The sequence below is a fragment of the Lissotriton helveticus genome, chromosome 5_1 (assembly GCF_964261635.1).
Source record: "Lissotriton helveticus chromosome 5_1, aLisHel1.1, whole genome shotgun sequence".
Lineage (NCBI taxonomy): Eukaryota > Metazoa > Chordata > Amphibia > Caudata > Salamandridae > Lissotriton > Lissotriton helveticus.
Genome location: NC_136065.1, coordinates 363488097 through 363505358, shown reverse-complemented (window position 1 = coordinate 363505358; position 17262 = coordinate 363488097). Strand labels below are relative to the sequence as shown.

The 17262-nt window shown below is 44.1% G+C and overlaps 1 protein-coding gene across 1 annotated transcript in view; it reads left to right on the top strand.

The window, feature by feature from the left end:
- HTR6 (5-hydroxytryptamine receptor 6) overlaps positions 1–17262 on the top strand; it is a 176277-nt gene that overhangs the window by 61490 nt on the left and 97525 nt on the right. The window contains exon 2 of the mRNA XM_078642489.1: positions 2260–2291. Within this exon, the coding sequence (XP_078498615.1) occupies positions 2260–2291 (32 nt within the window). The remainder of the gene's footprint in view (positions 1–2259; positions 2292–17262) is intronic.

Sequence of the window (17262 nt, the reverse complement as noted above, 5' to 3'; positions counted from 1 at the left end):
AGAGAAATCAAATGGCATAAATGCAGTCGTGCTCCCAAATAAAATATACTCAAGCTACAAATAAGTTTGGCAAAGAAACGGAACGTTAAATACAATCTGTTTAGCTATGTTCGAATATTTATTAAGGGTAATTTATATATATATATACACACACACACACACACACACACACAATAGTAATCGGTGACAGTGGGCTTACTGTAGATTTACACTGGGAACCCAAAACACTGAGAAGTGTCTTCTGTACATTCTGCCTCCTCTCTTGGAGAGGGTCGACATGGAGTAAATCCTCCAAAATGCCCCTCAGGTGGATTGTTGGGCCTTCAGTGGTGGAGGTATGGCCCAATACCAGTATGGTCTGCCCCCATCGCATTCTACTTGTTTTTTTGTTTTTTTTTAGTCAATCCCTGGTCTTTGGTGCGCTTTCTGTGGCGAGGGCTTATTTGGGATGAATCCTGAATGGCCTTTAGGGGTGGAGTTACGCCCGAAATATAATGGGGTTTCCCCAGCAGATTTTTTAATTTTTTTACTAATGATAAACCCTGGTGTCTAGTGGTAAATTCCTAAATTTGTCCACTCAGGGGAAGGAGCATGGCAAATAATGTTTTTTTTTTAAAGTTTTTATTTTTCAGAGTTCAGATAATGTAATGTTGGCACAACAGAGGTCTGCAGAGGCACGTGTAGTCCAGATTTCCCGCATTTTAAGAAACTATGTACACTTTAGCAGTGGGGTGGGGGTGATGGCGGGATATTATGTGTGGCCTTGTGACGGACTGTACAACACTTTAAAAAAAACTTTCAATAAACAGATGTTTGACAAAAAAAATCTTGTTAGCTTCAAGATAAGAGTGTCACAAACGAAATGTGCAAAAATGGGGGAAATGTGACATAATGAGGAAAAGTTATACCATAAAGAAAACGGAATGCTTGATGGTTAGGGTAAGCTCTGAATAGGGGTAAAAGAACATCACACTAGGAATGTGCTGGATTTGGTTCTCAAAATCGGCCACAAGGAGGCAGTGGTGCATTTGGTTCTGTGGCACTGAAGGAAGAAAGTGGCCCAAAGAGAACTTGTGTAGGAGAGAAGTTTTCTCTATCGCAGCTCAAACAATCTGAACTCACATGACATCCTTTTACACAGAGGCGGCTGGTGACATTTAAAAGTGGTGAGCCGTAAAATTATTGGCGTACTGCACTGAGGTGAGCGAGCGTAGCGCGCGAACCCTAACAACCTATGGGGGGGTTTGAAAAAAAGAGTGGTAAAATTGTGCATTTTCAAGCAAATTCGACAAATTAAAATAATAATAGTACATTTAAATGACCTAACACATGAAGTCAAGTTGGAATAAAGTAATTAGAAGTAGCAATAAGAAGTAGACCTTAAAACATGTAAAATGAAGTTTCCCTTTAAAGTCCTTCCTAAATTGAGCAGAACTCTGACTTGGACATCACCCCTGAACGAATGCACGCGCAGCAGAAGTGCCAGCTAAACAGGAAATGCTCACCTTTTAGATTTATTACTCCAACGATAGAGCTCGGAATAACTTCACAACCTCAAAGGAGTGATACGTCACACGAAAAGATAAATGTCTCTCAAAAGATAGCCAAGAATCACAGACACTATTCGTCTAGTTTCAAACTTTGTATTTTTTATTTTGCTGGGTTGTGTCATATAGTCCTGCAGTGTACGTCATTCTTGTAAATCTGGACACCCCGAAAAATAAAACTCACCGCGCTTTAAGGTGCTTCCACTCACGCTATGTGTAGTCCAAAACATGCACTTCTTGTCACAGCCCACTTCAGGCCAACAATACCAGTATTTTCTATATAAAACGCGATCAGAGCTCGGATTATGGGGAGATTTACATTACGTTTGAAGCATTGCATTTTTGCTTGTCTGCAGGACAACTTCATTGAAAGAAAAAATGAAAATGTGTTTTTATAGCTGCGGATGAGGTGTTATTATAATATAAGACACAATTACGTATTTGTGCAAAAAAAGTAACATACGGCCTTTAACATTGTGTTAGATGCCAAACGATATTGTTTTTGCACGAATATTTGCACGAATATTTCAACGTGTGCTAAAAGGTAATAGCGCCTTAATCGTTACTGTAAATACTCAACTCACATCAGTAGTGTTTTTTAAAAAAAAATCTCACCAATGAATTAAAAGCCGAATGCGGCAAAATGTAATATAGATCCCCACATACAGTAAACGGTGCACACACTAAAATGTGAAAGATTAACTCAGCACAGCCACGACCTCTATACCAAAGCACCAAGTCACGGCTCGCGGGGAGGGAGTGGGGGGGGGTTCACGCGGGGGATCGGGTTCCGGGGAATGAAATAATATGAAGTAATTTAATTTAATTTTAAAAAGTAAAAGAAACTTACCTTATAGCTGGACCGGTCCGCGCCATCCCTGCTCACCGACCCCTTGGCGCTTCACATCACGCACGTATGGGGACTGGCAGCCCCTCGCAGCCAATCCTGGTGCTTGGGCACAGGTTTCTCTTCGCCCGGAGCACGCCCATTAGGAGCCCAAGGGGCTCCTAATGGGCATGCGCAAAAAGTGCAAACACAAGTGCGCATGAGTGGGCACGGGTAAAAAATTCACCCTCCGTCCCCACTCATGCACACTTGTGTTGCTTGCCCTGGTGACATGACATCATCATGTCAGTCAACATGACGCCACCCCGCCCACCCCCTTCAGACTCTGAAGGGGATGGGCGATGTGATGTCATGCTGACTGACATGATGATTGGAACGAATGTCAGTTCTCCTGAGTCCCGCCTGCCTTGGCGTCTGCGTATTTACTTTGAACTGTAAACCACCGAGGGAGCTGCGGGCGGGCGAGGGGGCTACGCCCCCACGCCCCCAATGGACGCACCGCGCCTTCTTTTACAGGATCACATTGAGCGGCAATAGTTCTTTTTGAGCAAGTTATATGCATTGGGATGCAATGTGATATATTGTCACACAATCTGAAGCTATAAGGGGACATGCTTGATGAGCATTTTGCGACGTCTGTTCTGACTTTGTGAGGAACTGCCCAATTACTGACGGGATTTTTTTTTTAAACAAAAGGCCAGATACAACCCTTCCCCGATTCCAGGTTGTTCCATATTCAGTCCTGATGAAGACCCACTATGATGGGGAGAAAGCCCATGCTTCCAAAGAGGGTCAAAACGTCGACAGTTTTGAACTCAGTCTGTACCAATCAATTCCAGGATCTGGGCAAATTAGGAAGTGATGAATTTAGCCCACCAGTGAAAAAATACAGATATGAATACGTTGGACAGGCTCACTGAAGATTTAAACTGTTCTTGTACACATGTTTGAGCATTATATTCCTTGATGCACTGCACAAGCACTTTTCTTTACTTATCACCTATGGAGCACCTTAATGTATGACTTATGGAAATTAATATGTAATAACTAAAGGGGCAACTTCCTGCACAAAAGCTACCCCGAGAGGTGTTTTCCTCTTTCTATGTGAGCTACAGAATGCAGCACACATGGAAACAGGAAAAACGTGGAGAAAATAAAAAATGTCTCCTTGTTACATCAGCTGTGGAGGAGCGTATGGTTTTGGTGCTGCCCCATGTCATTTTGGAAATCTGGGGCAGCGTCAAAATCCATGGGTGTTGCGTGGGAACACCCACTGCAATGCCCATGGTGCAGCAACTTGGGCTGCTTTGTGTTTCCAGTTCCTTCTAGATTTGACTGAGCATCTCTTTATTAGTTGTGTAGACTGCTTTTTATTACTCCATATCTATGAGGCCATACAAAGCTATGCAGGGTGACTTTGCCTCATCACATAGATAGGATTGAGACGCTTGTGCTGCTGGAGCTTAAAAAAAAAGTGATGCTCCGGCGGTGCAAGCCTCTCATAAATAAGCCCCAAAATATTTTGTTTGTTGTTTAGGTCTTTCACCATCAGGTAGCTACATATAAAACATAAATTAAAAAATGTTGTTGCTCAGTGGGTAATGGACTGCAGTACGTTATGAAACCTCTATTATTTAATGCACTGTAAAGTGTTTTGGCATGAGGCATTTGATCATGAAGCTCTAAGGTGGCTTGCAATATGCTTTTAATGTACAGATGGGAGTATTTTATTCCATATAGTAAGTAGGTGTTTTCAAACTTTCACAGAGGTCTTGTGTGGTCTATTGTTAGACATCAGTTCTGAATTTCTTCTTTTTTGCATTCTTAAACTTCTAATTGTTATTCAGATATCATGACCTGGGTACACCTTGGCAGGCATGAGTAGTGTGGAACCAGAGAGCCACAGAATTACATTTGGTTGGTGAGCAGAGAATAGTGATTTGTGGATTTTTAGTGCTATGCGGTCACAGTCTGTGACAAAAAGCACTATAAATGTGTAAGTCATTATTTTATACTTTCATTCACACAGTATAAGTTAGACTGCTAAAAAATTTGCAAATAGTTTTACAATAAAGTTGTGCTTCCAAAGTGTAGATTTTGGGAATACCAGACTGCCAGTAATGCAATTTGATTTACACTGCCCCTTCAAACCCCCCACAGGGGTACTAAGTGCTGTGTAAGTACACTTATGATTAAAAGCACTCACCTCACAGCCAAGTTGTTAACTCTTTGCACTACTACTCAAAAAAATCAAATATTTGCCATCACAATGCTTGGAGTGATTTGAGCACTTAAAGCCAGAACCGTCCCCCAAGCATCCTTTACATGTGAAGATTAACTCATAGCACACATTTGCATGGAAGTAATGTTTATCTGTCTGCCCTGCTTCTTCCTTTCACATCACAGGAGACTCAATGAATCAAACTTCAGCTGAAGCATTTTAAGGAATGGAATTTACCGTCCTGGGACGATTGTTGGGTGCCTTTTTCCAAAACCAAACATTTTAGTTTCCAGGCAGAAGTGGTGTCTGGGGATGTGCGCCCCTTTTCAGGATGCCACGGTCCCCGGGGTGTCGTGCCCCACAGATTGAAGACCTCTGGTTTAGACACTATATGATACCAAGGCTCTGAGGAACACAGTGTCACCCCATTGATATTTAACGGTTCAAGAAGCAAGGCTTCCCTCAGGGAAATACGTGTAGTAGATATGTAACATCTGGAAAGCAATACAGTGAAGAAAATCATTGATGTAAATCCTTAAAATCAGGTTGGTTAAAAGATAAGAATATAATAAACAAAATGTCTCACAACTGAGGGGTATGTGACATAATGATCAAAAGTGATATCATAAGCTAAATGGAATGCGTATTGGTACGGGTCAGCTCTGGAAACAAGCATTGGCATAGTCAATATCTCTTGTCTTTGGGACTATATTAGTATTTTTCCATTAACCTGGGTGCTACAAAATCTGCTGTTACTTCACGTGCCACTGGTGAATGGCCACACACCTATGGCTGGTCTTCCATGCTATTTAATGTACACTGGAAATGCAATTCATGCCAAGATAGGGCAAGAGTGCAACGTAAAGGAATTTAAATGATGAATAAGAATAATGTTACTCAAATAATGCCTTCACTAACTGCACCAGTCCCTGATGCAATGAAAAGAAACGTATATTGATTAATGACAGGAGTGACGTGATGCATGTTACTTGATTATTACCTACTGGAAGAAGAAAAAAAGAAAAATAGTACCTTGATCACAAGGCCAGCAGCGGAAGGGCCCTAATCAAGATGACGCAATTATTACACGGTACATGCTTGAGAGGAAAGAAGAGGAAGTGAAGCTGACAAGAGCTGCCCAATTAGGAGGCAGGAAGTAAGAGTGACAATAAAGCTAATGTATGGTAAGCAATGGGCGGGCTCCAAGCTTCTTGTTGTATACAATCACTTTTGCAAGCATATGTGTTGCTGCCTCTGTTTGACATGACAGTGTGTGGGATATTATAAAAATGCCAAACCTAATGCTTCTGTTAGTGCTAGTTTTAAAGGGGGATAACTCATCCCACACACTTTATTCACTAAGAACAGTATGATTACATATCCCATTCAGTATTTAACTGTATTGTACTTGGTACAGTCTGATCAGTTTAAAGCTGTATGGAGAGCGAGCGCTTTTTTGTGGAAGCACAGAGCATCTGCCCAATCAAACATGTACTCCTGACTCTCAACATGTGGGCAGAGCCTAAGCCCCTCTCTAGTGATTGCCATATAATTGTTTGGCAACAGGTCAGCTGTCAAGCCAGACCATAATAAGGAGAATAAAATATTACATTTTAAATCATGAACAGGAGTGAAAACCAGAAGTCACTTTGGTAGCCCGAGACAGGACCTCAAACAGATGTTAAGCGCCAGGTGCTATCATTTCATTAACATGGGGGCCTGTGGCTAAAGTTATCCAAAAGTAGGTGTTCACCAAGTCCAATGTGATGCACCATGATGAAGCACAGCCAAAATTATCTATCCTTGCGAAATCAATACAACACAGTAAACCAAATCCCACTAATACAATGATACACTTTAATGGGAAGTTCTGTTTGTTACACTATAAAGATAAAAGATGGGTTTGTTGCGTACCTTAAAATAATTTAATTTAGTTAATGGTGGTCGAACGTTTATGAATTTTTATTGCACCTGCTATGAAACGAAATGAACCCTTTACTGGACACGTGGATCATCTCCCAAAGGATGAATTAATCACCCTAAACCTGGCAAACAAATGTTATTCTTTTTGTCACTTTGGTGATGTTTTTTTAATGTGACCAGTGTCCAGTGTATGAGCTGGTTGCACGGTCTGTTGAAGTCCAACGGTTCAGAATCCACTGGGATGCCCATAGGAAAGTGAGAATTATGCAAGGGATGGTAGCATTACGCCAGGGAATGCCACCAATTTACTGAGAATAAGCATTTTGCCACAGAGCCATAGTGAAGGCTCTCTGATGCCAAAGATATCCATAATCGTCCAGGTATGTTCATTATTAGTCCTCGGTGGGCACCATCATGACATGTGTACCTACAACATGCAAATAATTGTCATTGTTATGCTAAACATGGACTTCATAATGTAAAGGTGGTTTGAGACAGTGCCATACTTCTGAAGACCCTTGGAAACATAGACAACTGTGTGCTGCTCATTGTCTTAGCCGGGTCAGTTTCAATTATTGAAACGGCTTTAAAAACAATAAGGCTCGATGACTGCATCTAACCTTAAACTAGACACCATTTTGTTTAACTCTCCGCTACAGTTGGTGCTGTTGTGGTATAGGGTGATGGTGAAATCCGAAATCCTGGCAATGCATGGGGAGGACAAGCACTGCAGGGGATGATGAGTGCAGTAAAGGCAGCGGGAGATGTGAAAGGCATGGGGAAGGGAGTGTATAAAGTCAACAGATGCTACAGTGGATCGATGAAGAGGGTGAATGATCACAGTTTGAAAGGGGGCACTGGGCCCCCCAAGGAGTGAGCAGTGGCTTAAGCAGCAAACGGCACAGTAAGGGGCACAGTCCATGAGGATGCATAATGGGACAGGAAGAGATTTAGGAAGAAAGTGAAGTTAACAGGCATTGTCTAAACAGAGGGTGGAGTTGTGGCAAAGGGCACAAAGACTTTGCAATGCATGGAAAAGGACAGCACCACTAAAAAAACTGGAGTTGAAAAATATCAGTAGCAGTGAAATGTGTGGATCTGGAAGCTTCACTAAGGAGGCACCCGAATTGTCACTCACATGCTATCGAAGTCTACAGGTAGAGGAGGATCCTCACCATCTACACTGGGCTCAGCGCTAGGAGCCCAGAGTACTGTCGACATCAAGGACAGACTAGCCTTAAACCGTCTGTGCGCCTTGCGCAGCCCATGGTGGACAGAGCGCAAAGCGCTGCCATTGGCTGAGTGTGCTACATAGTTATAGGCACACAACAAGCAGTGATGTGGGTGGGGGATAGGTCAAGCTGCGAATCAGGAGGGGTTTTAGTGGCAGCATGCAACACAGGAAAGTAAGCATTTAATTTTTAAATAAGTGCCCTATCATTCGCAAGTGCAAACCCATGTTTAAAAACAAGTAGCTGCGTATTATCAGTACGGCAATACTTTCTAAACTCCCATTGTGTGAACATGTTGCGATGACCAACATGCCGGGTGGGGATGGGTCAAACTACAAACCTGTCGATTGGGTGACGGCTCGCAACATGGAAACAAGCATTTCTGAACAGTCAGTGGGGGACGGGTCAAGCTGAAATAGGGAAGGGGTTGGGCGACGGCTCACATCACAGAAAGCAAGCATTTCAGAACATTGCAAAATGACCAGATGAGATTTAAAAAAAGTCAGCCCACAGTAACTGAAATAGACAGAAGTGAACACCAACATGTAATAGGGGAAGTAGCCATGGGAGTGAACCATGCCCGCAAAGGCGGGACAAATACAACCAATGCACCACTGAAAAGCCAGCATTTCAGAATGGCACACAAAAAAAAATCCAATGGAAATGGATGGGCGTGATTGAATCCCATAGAGTAGATACAGCATGTCTCAAAGAGACAGCACATGCGCTGCCTAAGAGATACATAAAAAGGGTAAAAGAACAACATCACACTAGGAATGTGTTGGTTTTGGTTCTCAAACATGGCCATTAGGAGGCAGTGGAGCATTTGGTTCTGGGGCACTAAAGGAGATAAGTGGCCCAAGAGAACTTGTCTAGGAGAGAAAGTTTTCTCTGTGGCAGCTCAAACAACCTGGATTCACATGGCATTTTTACTCCCCAGACACAATAAAAAAGTCTCACTGCTGAATAAAGGCAAAATGTCCAGTTGCAACTGGTATTCTCTCCAAATCAGTGCTAGCTCCTCTGTCTCCAGAACCTTCTTCGACAAGACAAACATGCTTACTGATGGTAAGTTCAATTGGTCGCACACTGCTTGTCCTATCAGCGTGTTGCCCCAAAGCATTGTGGTCCATGAAGTAAGCATCAGCGGGTGCGCCTCTGCCAGAGATTTGAGCAAAAATCACTATCGCGTTGGCCATCCCTGGACACGTGTTTCGAGGTTGTTACCTCTCGTCAGCAGGGAATAGGCATATATGTTGGGGTGCTGCGTCGGCTGCCAAAGAATATTCTCAGGTTCGGTACCACTCGTGGCACGCAGGTGCGTAACCCGGGCTCGTCAGCCCCACCTGCTCAAGGGAGCTTGAATATAAAAGTAAGTCCAATTGGTCGCACACTGCTTGTCCTATCAGCGTGTTGCCCCAAATCATTGTGGTCCATGAAGTAAGCATCAGCGGGTGCGCCTCTGCCACAGTCTTGAGCAAAAATCACTTTCGCGTTGGCCATCCCTGGACACGTGTTTTGAGGTTATTACCTCTCGTCAGCTTACTGATGGTACTGGTCCCATCTGTTCCCCACCGCATACAGTGAGCAGCTTCGCTTGTATGAGGAGGGACCTCTTTACTTAAAGAAAATTACTATTGTGCCCTTCCATGGATATGTGTGGGTAAAGACAGCAAGCGTCCTTAACTCAAGGCAGCATCCTTTTTGTTGCAGCTAGGCTTCTAAAGCCAGACAGTTGGCCACGGCATGCCTCATGGGCGATTCTGTTAGAAAAGTTACAATGGTTTATCAATATGTTATTTTCATTTCAATGTGAAAACTTTTGCAAATACTGCTGCTAGGTTTAGGCAGTTGAAATTCCGAATGTTAAAGCATGGACAAAATGTCAAATAATCAAAATGTTTTGTTTCCAATGACTTTTATCATTTTAAATTACATATTTGCGGCACATGTGAACTGTTAGACCCAGCGGTTTCCGACTGGCAGGGACTAATTTCAGCCAGTCAGAATCCACTGCTCTAGATAGGATAAGTACTATACACGTGTCTGATAACCTGTGCTCACCCTTAGGTATCTTGGCACCAAGCAGTCAGGCTTCTCCTCAGGGCCCAAGTGTAAAGTATTGGCACAACACCACCTTTGAAACACACTGTGTACACCACAAAAAGACTTCACAGCATATGTATAAAACACTTGTCTTTGTATTACACCCACACTGAAATCAAAACAAGATGCACATTGTATTTACACTTCATATTTATATGCAATTGTCAAACTTCCCAATTGAAATAAAAAATAGATGCACATTGTATATACACTTCAGAATTCTACGCAATTATCGAACTTTACCATTTGCAGAAAGGTCAAAAACTCACTAGTCTTTGACTACACCTTGTGACCCAGCCCTTCAGTAATTCAACGACACCAGCCAATGATACACGTTGCCCCTACTGGCTCCTCGTTTGCTAGACAGTTGTAACAGCTTAACAAGGAAAGAAACAGTTATTTAGTTTCGTCCATCCAAATTAGACATCCAGGCACCCAACGGCACCTCCACGAGTGCGGGATCACGATCCCCCCATAGACAAAAGGTTGTGACCCAGGAAACTGGCACACTTCCAAGTCTGGAGCAATGTTTCCCTTCAGGTGGAGGCGTAAACTGCCATAGTCCACAACAGTCAGCTGCAGTTGCCCACAAGGCACATGAAACCCCTTGGGCTTCGTCACTATGTTCCACAGCAAAGTACCTTGTAGCGTGGGTCCAAGGAGAGGAAATCAATGACCTTGGACAGAGGCTGCAATGTTAGGCACTGTCATCCTCCTGATCTGGAGGTCGGAGACAGTCTCAGCTCCTGGCTCAGTTTACCCCAACACCCCTCTGACACTGCATGCTCTGAAGCTCAAGCTAACACATATCCCTTCGAAGCGAGCACTGGTCCCTTGGACTCTGCAGGCTTCCCCTTCATTCCTCAAACTCCTCACGTCTCGGTATCTCAGGTGGCTGCTGATCTTTACGAACACACTCCTTTGCACAGTGTAATGACGGTGTACGTCAGGATGGTCATTGTCCTAAACAACGACCACTTCCACCCTTTTCTGGAATATGCAGTGGAGTCCTTACTATCTCATGGAAACAGTGAGATCCTTTGTGTCCCTGGGATCTTGTGGACGGGGACCAGCTAACTGGCCCTCATAGAGTACTTCAGGCCCGGGCCACAACAGTTGGCACTTCTCTGCAGGCCAGCAATGTCAAACAAATTCCACCAAGTGATAGTCCCCTTCCTGGAGCATGACAAGCCCCAGGCCACCACAAGTCTATAGATTCTCCAGTTGCAGTCCCTACTGCCCTAAGGATCCCTTGTGTCGATGTCCCAGCATCGAACCAGTGTAGTATGGTTTCAAATCCAAAAGCATATCTAACTGCTGAGGCCAGAGCCCCAGTAGTTATACCCACAATGAAGATGCAATCAATTAAAGAGGCCATCTTTGAAATGCACAGGCCCTCGCTAAATTCTGCCCTGTCTGCTCTCCTACCCTGGGGTTAGATCACTGTATTTAGTGGGGCCAAGACCCTGCCCCTTGGAATGCAGGTGCCAATTACACCTCCATGTGACCAATAAAGAAAAGCCCCTTAGAGTTAGAGTTTACTAGTTTCCCTTGAGCCCTTAGTTTATGGCCTTCTATCAGTAATCCATAGATGTAGCTGACCCTCTAGCCCCCAGATGTGAATTGGAAACAGGCCAACAGGCACACAGAGCCATGAGCATCGCAATGGCCACTTTCCCAAAAGTGGCATTTCCATACACATAATGTCGGATCCACTCGCACTACCGGAGAGGATTTGCCATTATAAACTCATTGATATCAAACATGATACTGCTACTATTCTGCCTATAGAAAATAGTGTTCAATATCCTTTCCCTACATTCCCCCATGCTAATCAAATGTGAGAAGCAGGCCCTGTCGTACCATACACACCGCCTGTGCCATTCACCACCCTTGCATGTGACGCACACACGCACATGTCCTATCTCTTCCCAACACCACACCCTGTCCCCAGGGAGAACTCCAATATAGCAAGAGACATGCAAAACCTAGGCACATAGCTTTTAAATGCCAAGCCGAGTAACAGTAACCTGTGCACACAGGCCCCACCAGGGCAAGCCTGTGGCCCAATTGATAAGCTACCTCAGTGGATGCACAACCAGTGCCCACGGAGGAGCATTCAAGATATTTGCCCTGGCTATATGGCTTACCCCTTGACAAGTGACTCAACTCAAATCAGCCAATCATGTATATGACAAACACAATGCTTTGGCACTGAATTGCAGTGTCAAATGCGCTCAAAGATCTAAGGCTAGCATCCAGATCAGTGTAAAACTGAGAAGGAGAAAAGCAAAAAGTCGAGGGAAAGCACCCTAGAAAGGGCCATTTCCAACATGAACTCTCTAGTATTTTCCTTATAGAAGTTACCAATTTAGGGACTTTTGCCTGCATCACACTTGTGATTTTAAATGCCTGCAGCCTGGTGTAAACTTAGGTGTTTGTAAGAATGTTATGGTTTTAAATTCAAGTGGGAAAATTATTATCTCCCCTACTGCATTCAATACTCGACCTTTGTGCACCTGTACATGCAACTACAGTTGACTTCGCAAAGTGTTGAATCGGCTGTTATTTAGGCCAGAGAACATATAACTGGAGATGATCAGCATACCCAGTTTTTCCATGGGTCAAGTACTAGATTGCTAGGAAAGCTGGGAACATAGCTTAAACAACCTATTGTCTTTCAAGCAGTCACTTTGTTTCTTATGGGTCCAGTCTATATGTTGTCCTAGCCCTTTCAGTTAACACAGAGCTAGGAAAACGCACAATGCCTAAAACTTCACTTTCCTCTGTCATAAATTAACTCACATATGGGTCCTGTAGGAATGGGAGACAGAGGGTGAGATTATGTTTATTTGGGAGTGCTAAGCCATTTGCCCAACTCTTCAGTACCCTCAGGCAATGCTCCAAAACAGCATTCAATGTCACAGAAGGACTGACAAAGGGATTAAACCTGCCATCTGTGAAGATGTAGCTGTGGCTCTGGCTTAAGGCAGCCATACTTGTCATATTATGGTCTTCTTCTGTGGTATGGTGACCACCCACACCCAAGTAAAAATCTCTGACTTTGATGCAATTAGGTACAGCCCGTTTTGTGTATTCACTTATGTGTATGTATCAGGCAAGCCACAACTTCCTGGAAGGGCCCAGTTCTCGCCTGTATTCTGAAGACGATATGGCTGTCAGCCTACGTTGGACATGGGAAGCTGCCAAAAATGTGATTGCTTACATTTTAGGCACTCAAGATTTATGCCACTGGTGACTTTTATGTTGAGAAGGATCAGTGACATGACCATCCTTGAAGCATCCCACAGGTAATTTATTGAAAGAATGTTGTCAGTATGCCTGGTGGGTGTACTGTGCTAAGAAGAGCGAGAACCATCATCGCTGGTCAACAACCACCTTCCTATATACATTGCTGACCTAGGGTAATTAAGGAGGATGTTGTGGCTGATGATTTAATGGAATCAAGAACATCAAAAAGCTGAATGACATGATCAGGGCCACCGGAATAATGCGATTGTGCGGCCGCTGTGATTTGCGCATAATTTAGAGATTCACCGCATTTGCCACATGATCCATCATCTGCCGCAGAATCTGCAGATTTTAACAACAAAAAGAGTTTCCAGCCCAAACAATTTAAAAGTTAGTGAGAACGTAGCGACAGGTGTTGACGCACAGTGGAAGGCCCTACAAAGGTTGATTGGTCACCTTTCTGTCCTTTATTGATATATAGCAGCCCGTCCAGACGTTGTCCGGGTATGAATTGCTGCCGGCCAGTAGCATATTGTTTTGTAGGATTTCGTTTTGATAGCATTTCTTATCTTTGACAGGCCTGTGAAATGCTCCGATTCACAGTGCACTGCTGATGCACTTAAGAGTGCGCATTCAGTAGTGTGTGAACTCGAGTTTCCCTACTTTATTTTTCCTTGCAATATTATATAGCACGAACTCGACAACTTGGCATGAGCACAATTTACATTACAGAAGAACACATTCATTTGTGGTAGGCACGGGGAGACAAAGCGATTTGTCTGGAATCACAGGATGTTGAGCTGATGCCGAGATTCAAACGTAGCTCCCCACAGGGCCGGCTCTAGGCTCATGGTGGCCCTGGGCAGGGAGCCTAGGTAGGGGGCCCGGAAGAGGGGGTCCGGGCGGGGCGGAGCGCGCAGGCCAGTAAAGAGGGGAGGGGGTCAGGGTGTTTAGAAGTGGAACAGAACCGGAGGCCGCCAAATCCCTGCCAGGGGCCACCACGCAAATATGTATCCATCCTCAGAGGATTATTATATTAAGGATATATATTGGCGTGGTGGCCCCTGGGGTATGGTGGCCCTGCGCAGGTGCACAGCTTGCACATGCCTAAAGCCGGCCCTGCTCCCCAGCGCTAAAGTTCGCAATTCTAGAACTTGTGGCGGGAGGTGTTGTCTAAAAGTGTATGTCGGTGCTGGCCACCAATGAGAGAGACCTGTGCATTTTTCAAATCGGTGGTGAAAAAATATGAGTATGTTGCTGGAGATGTGGGCCGCCGTGCCACCAATGTACTTACCGGGGGAGGGTAAACACCCATTATTCTGCAACTTTTTTTCCGCATACCATTACGAAAGTACCATGACTCCGCAATGCCATTATAACGCATGGCATTAAATTTTATATGCTTTTACCACGCATACATTTACAACAAATTTTTCTTAATGTTTGGATAAGGTAAGTATGGGTATAGGGGTATATGTTTTAGGGTACTGAGGTATATGTTTTGGGGTGTTTGGGTATTTTAAGGGTTCAGATATAGTTTTGGGTTATGGGTTAAAGGGGTAGTTTTAGGGTTTAGGGATAGGTATGGGTTTTGGGGTACAGGGGTATTTTTAGGGTTCAGGGCTAGGTTTGGGTTTTGGGGTATAGGGGTATTTTTAGGGTTCAAGGGTAGGTTTGGGTTTTGGGGTACAGGGGTATTTTAAGGGTTCAGGGCTAAGTTTGGGTTTTGGGGTACAGGGGTATTTTTAGGGATTAGGGCTAGGTTTGAGTTTTGGGGTACAGGGGTATTTTAGGGTTCAGGGGTAGGTTTGGGTTTTGGGGTACAGGGTTATTTTTATGGTTCAGGGCTAGGTTTGGGTTTTGGGGTACAGGGGTATTTTTAGGGTTCAGTGGTAGGCTTGGGTTTTGGGGTATAGGGGTATTTTAAGGGTTCAGGGCTAGGTTTGGGTTTTGGGGTACAGGGGTATTTTTAGGGTACAGGGCTAGGTTTGGGTTTTGGGGTACAGGGGTATTTTTAGGGTTCAGGGGTAGGTTTGGGTTTTGAGGTACAGGGGTATTTATAGGGTTCAGGGCTAGGTTTGGGTTTTGGGGTACAGGGGTATTTTTAGGGTTTAGGGATAGGTTTGGGTTTTGGGGTACAGGGTATATTTATAGGGTTAAGATGGGTTGGTGTTTAAGGGTGTTGGGGTATTTAAGGAGTAAGGATGGGTTATGATTATGGGGTGCAGGGGTATTTAAAGGGAGCAGAGTGAACACCCGGAGCTGGAATGTACAGAACCTGGGAAGAAAAAACAATGAAATATTGGGCACAACGCTCGCTTTTTCCGTAATCCCGCGCCCCGGACATGCCCACGCCCCCAGCACACGATATGAGACATGGCATGAACGGCGGAACGTACCACACGCCCCAGCGTTTGTCACGCCCACAGCACATGCCCACAGCACAATGCAGACACGCCCACAAGGGGCTACTTTGCTGGCACGTTCTTTTACCTTTTAAATGTATATGGTGGGCGTCTACATAGCCTATGTCCTTCTGCTGCAACTGCCCTTTCCAACGCTGTATTGGGTGTTGTGATTGGTGCTGTGGTTCCTGAGATTACCCGCCTCAAAGGTTTGGGCTCTCTCTTTATTATATTAGTATAGATTTGGATATTAAACTGGTACTAATGAAGTACAACTAATGCCGACCGTGCTAAAAAGCTTAGAAATTACGAAATAATGAAGTAATGCTATTTCAAATGCAGTCTGTTTTCTTTTAAAGAAAACGGGATGCATTTAAAACAGAAAATTAAAAGTTTCCTTTTCATTTTTAGGTCGAGCCTGGCCAGCGCATGCGCTGCTGCAAGGCATGCAGTAGTGGAGTATGGCTTTGAAGCCCCGCCCAAACTCTGCCCATATTTGTAATTGACTTGTGTCATTGTCTTTCATAAAGGCTGGCTTCCGATTCATTATGAGGCTTGTTAGTCCCTCCTTGGTACTGCCTTGTCTGCATTTGTTACTGTCCATAAGGACTGGACCTTTTACTGGTGTTGTTACATGGTCTTCAATATAAGTTGGTGAGCACTATTTTCCTTAATGCACTTCCCCTATTCTACCCCCGACATAGCAGCAGCCGCTCGCTTACTACTGTATTTATTTTATATTACTATCCGGTCCGCTTTAAGTATAGCGGCCACACTTATTTAATTATTTATTTTACAGGCAGCCGCTTTGACACTAGTGGCCCGCTTATTTATTTTAATAATTAATAGGGATGGCTGCCTTCACTTCAGTGGCCGCACGGAACGTGTCTAAATGATTTTATTTTTGCTTTGTGTGAAAGCGCACCGTATATGCTTTCACTTAAATATTGTCTGTGCCCCTTTGTTTAGCCGCGGCTCACTGTAACCTGAATACAGTGAGCAGTGTCTAAAGAAATGGGCGCGGCTAGGGCTTTAAGTGGGATGAAAAAACTCAGGGATCTCTCAAATGGGCATGGCCAATGTAATTAAGGGCGTGGCTTAAAAAAACACAAGCTAAAAATCTGTGCTTAGCATAGTGTGCCGTCCGACTTGTTATTTTGCTGTTTCTGTCATTGCATCTAGATATATGATAGAACAAGTAACATCATGCCTACAAGAATTCAGGTCTATTGGCTTTGTCAATGGTTGTTAGTTGCATAAGATAAATAAGCAGCAACTATGGCTTGTATATAATATTTAAAAAGCTTCCACTTAAAGCCCTGGTGACACCACCACAATGTTGCTGCTCCTGAGTTTCAAAAAGAGAAGGGACATCCAGAGAGAAAATGACTCTCTTTAAAGGATTCCTCTTCCCCTACAATGCTTACCTGACATGACGTCATGTCGTAACTTCTCCACTAGTGAGAAGTGAGCAGTGTGAGCACGCACACATCGATGTGCCTGCTGTCACTGCAGACCAGAAGAAAACTGACCGCCTGTGCCAGGGCACAATATAGAGCCCGATAGGGACCCGTTTCGAGGCCCCTTTTAAAAAACTGCCGCTGCTCAGCACTGGTGAGACCCAGCCCACTTAAAACCCTGGGCGCGTCCAACATTAAAGTGCTCTCGCATTTGCGAGAGTTTGAGCTATTGGCATTAAAAGTAACAAGGCCTTTTATATATGTTTTAG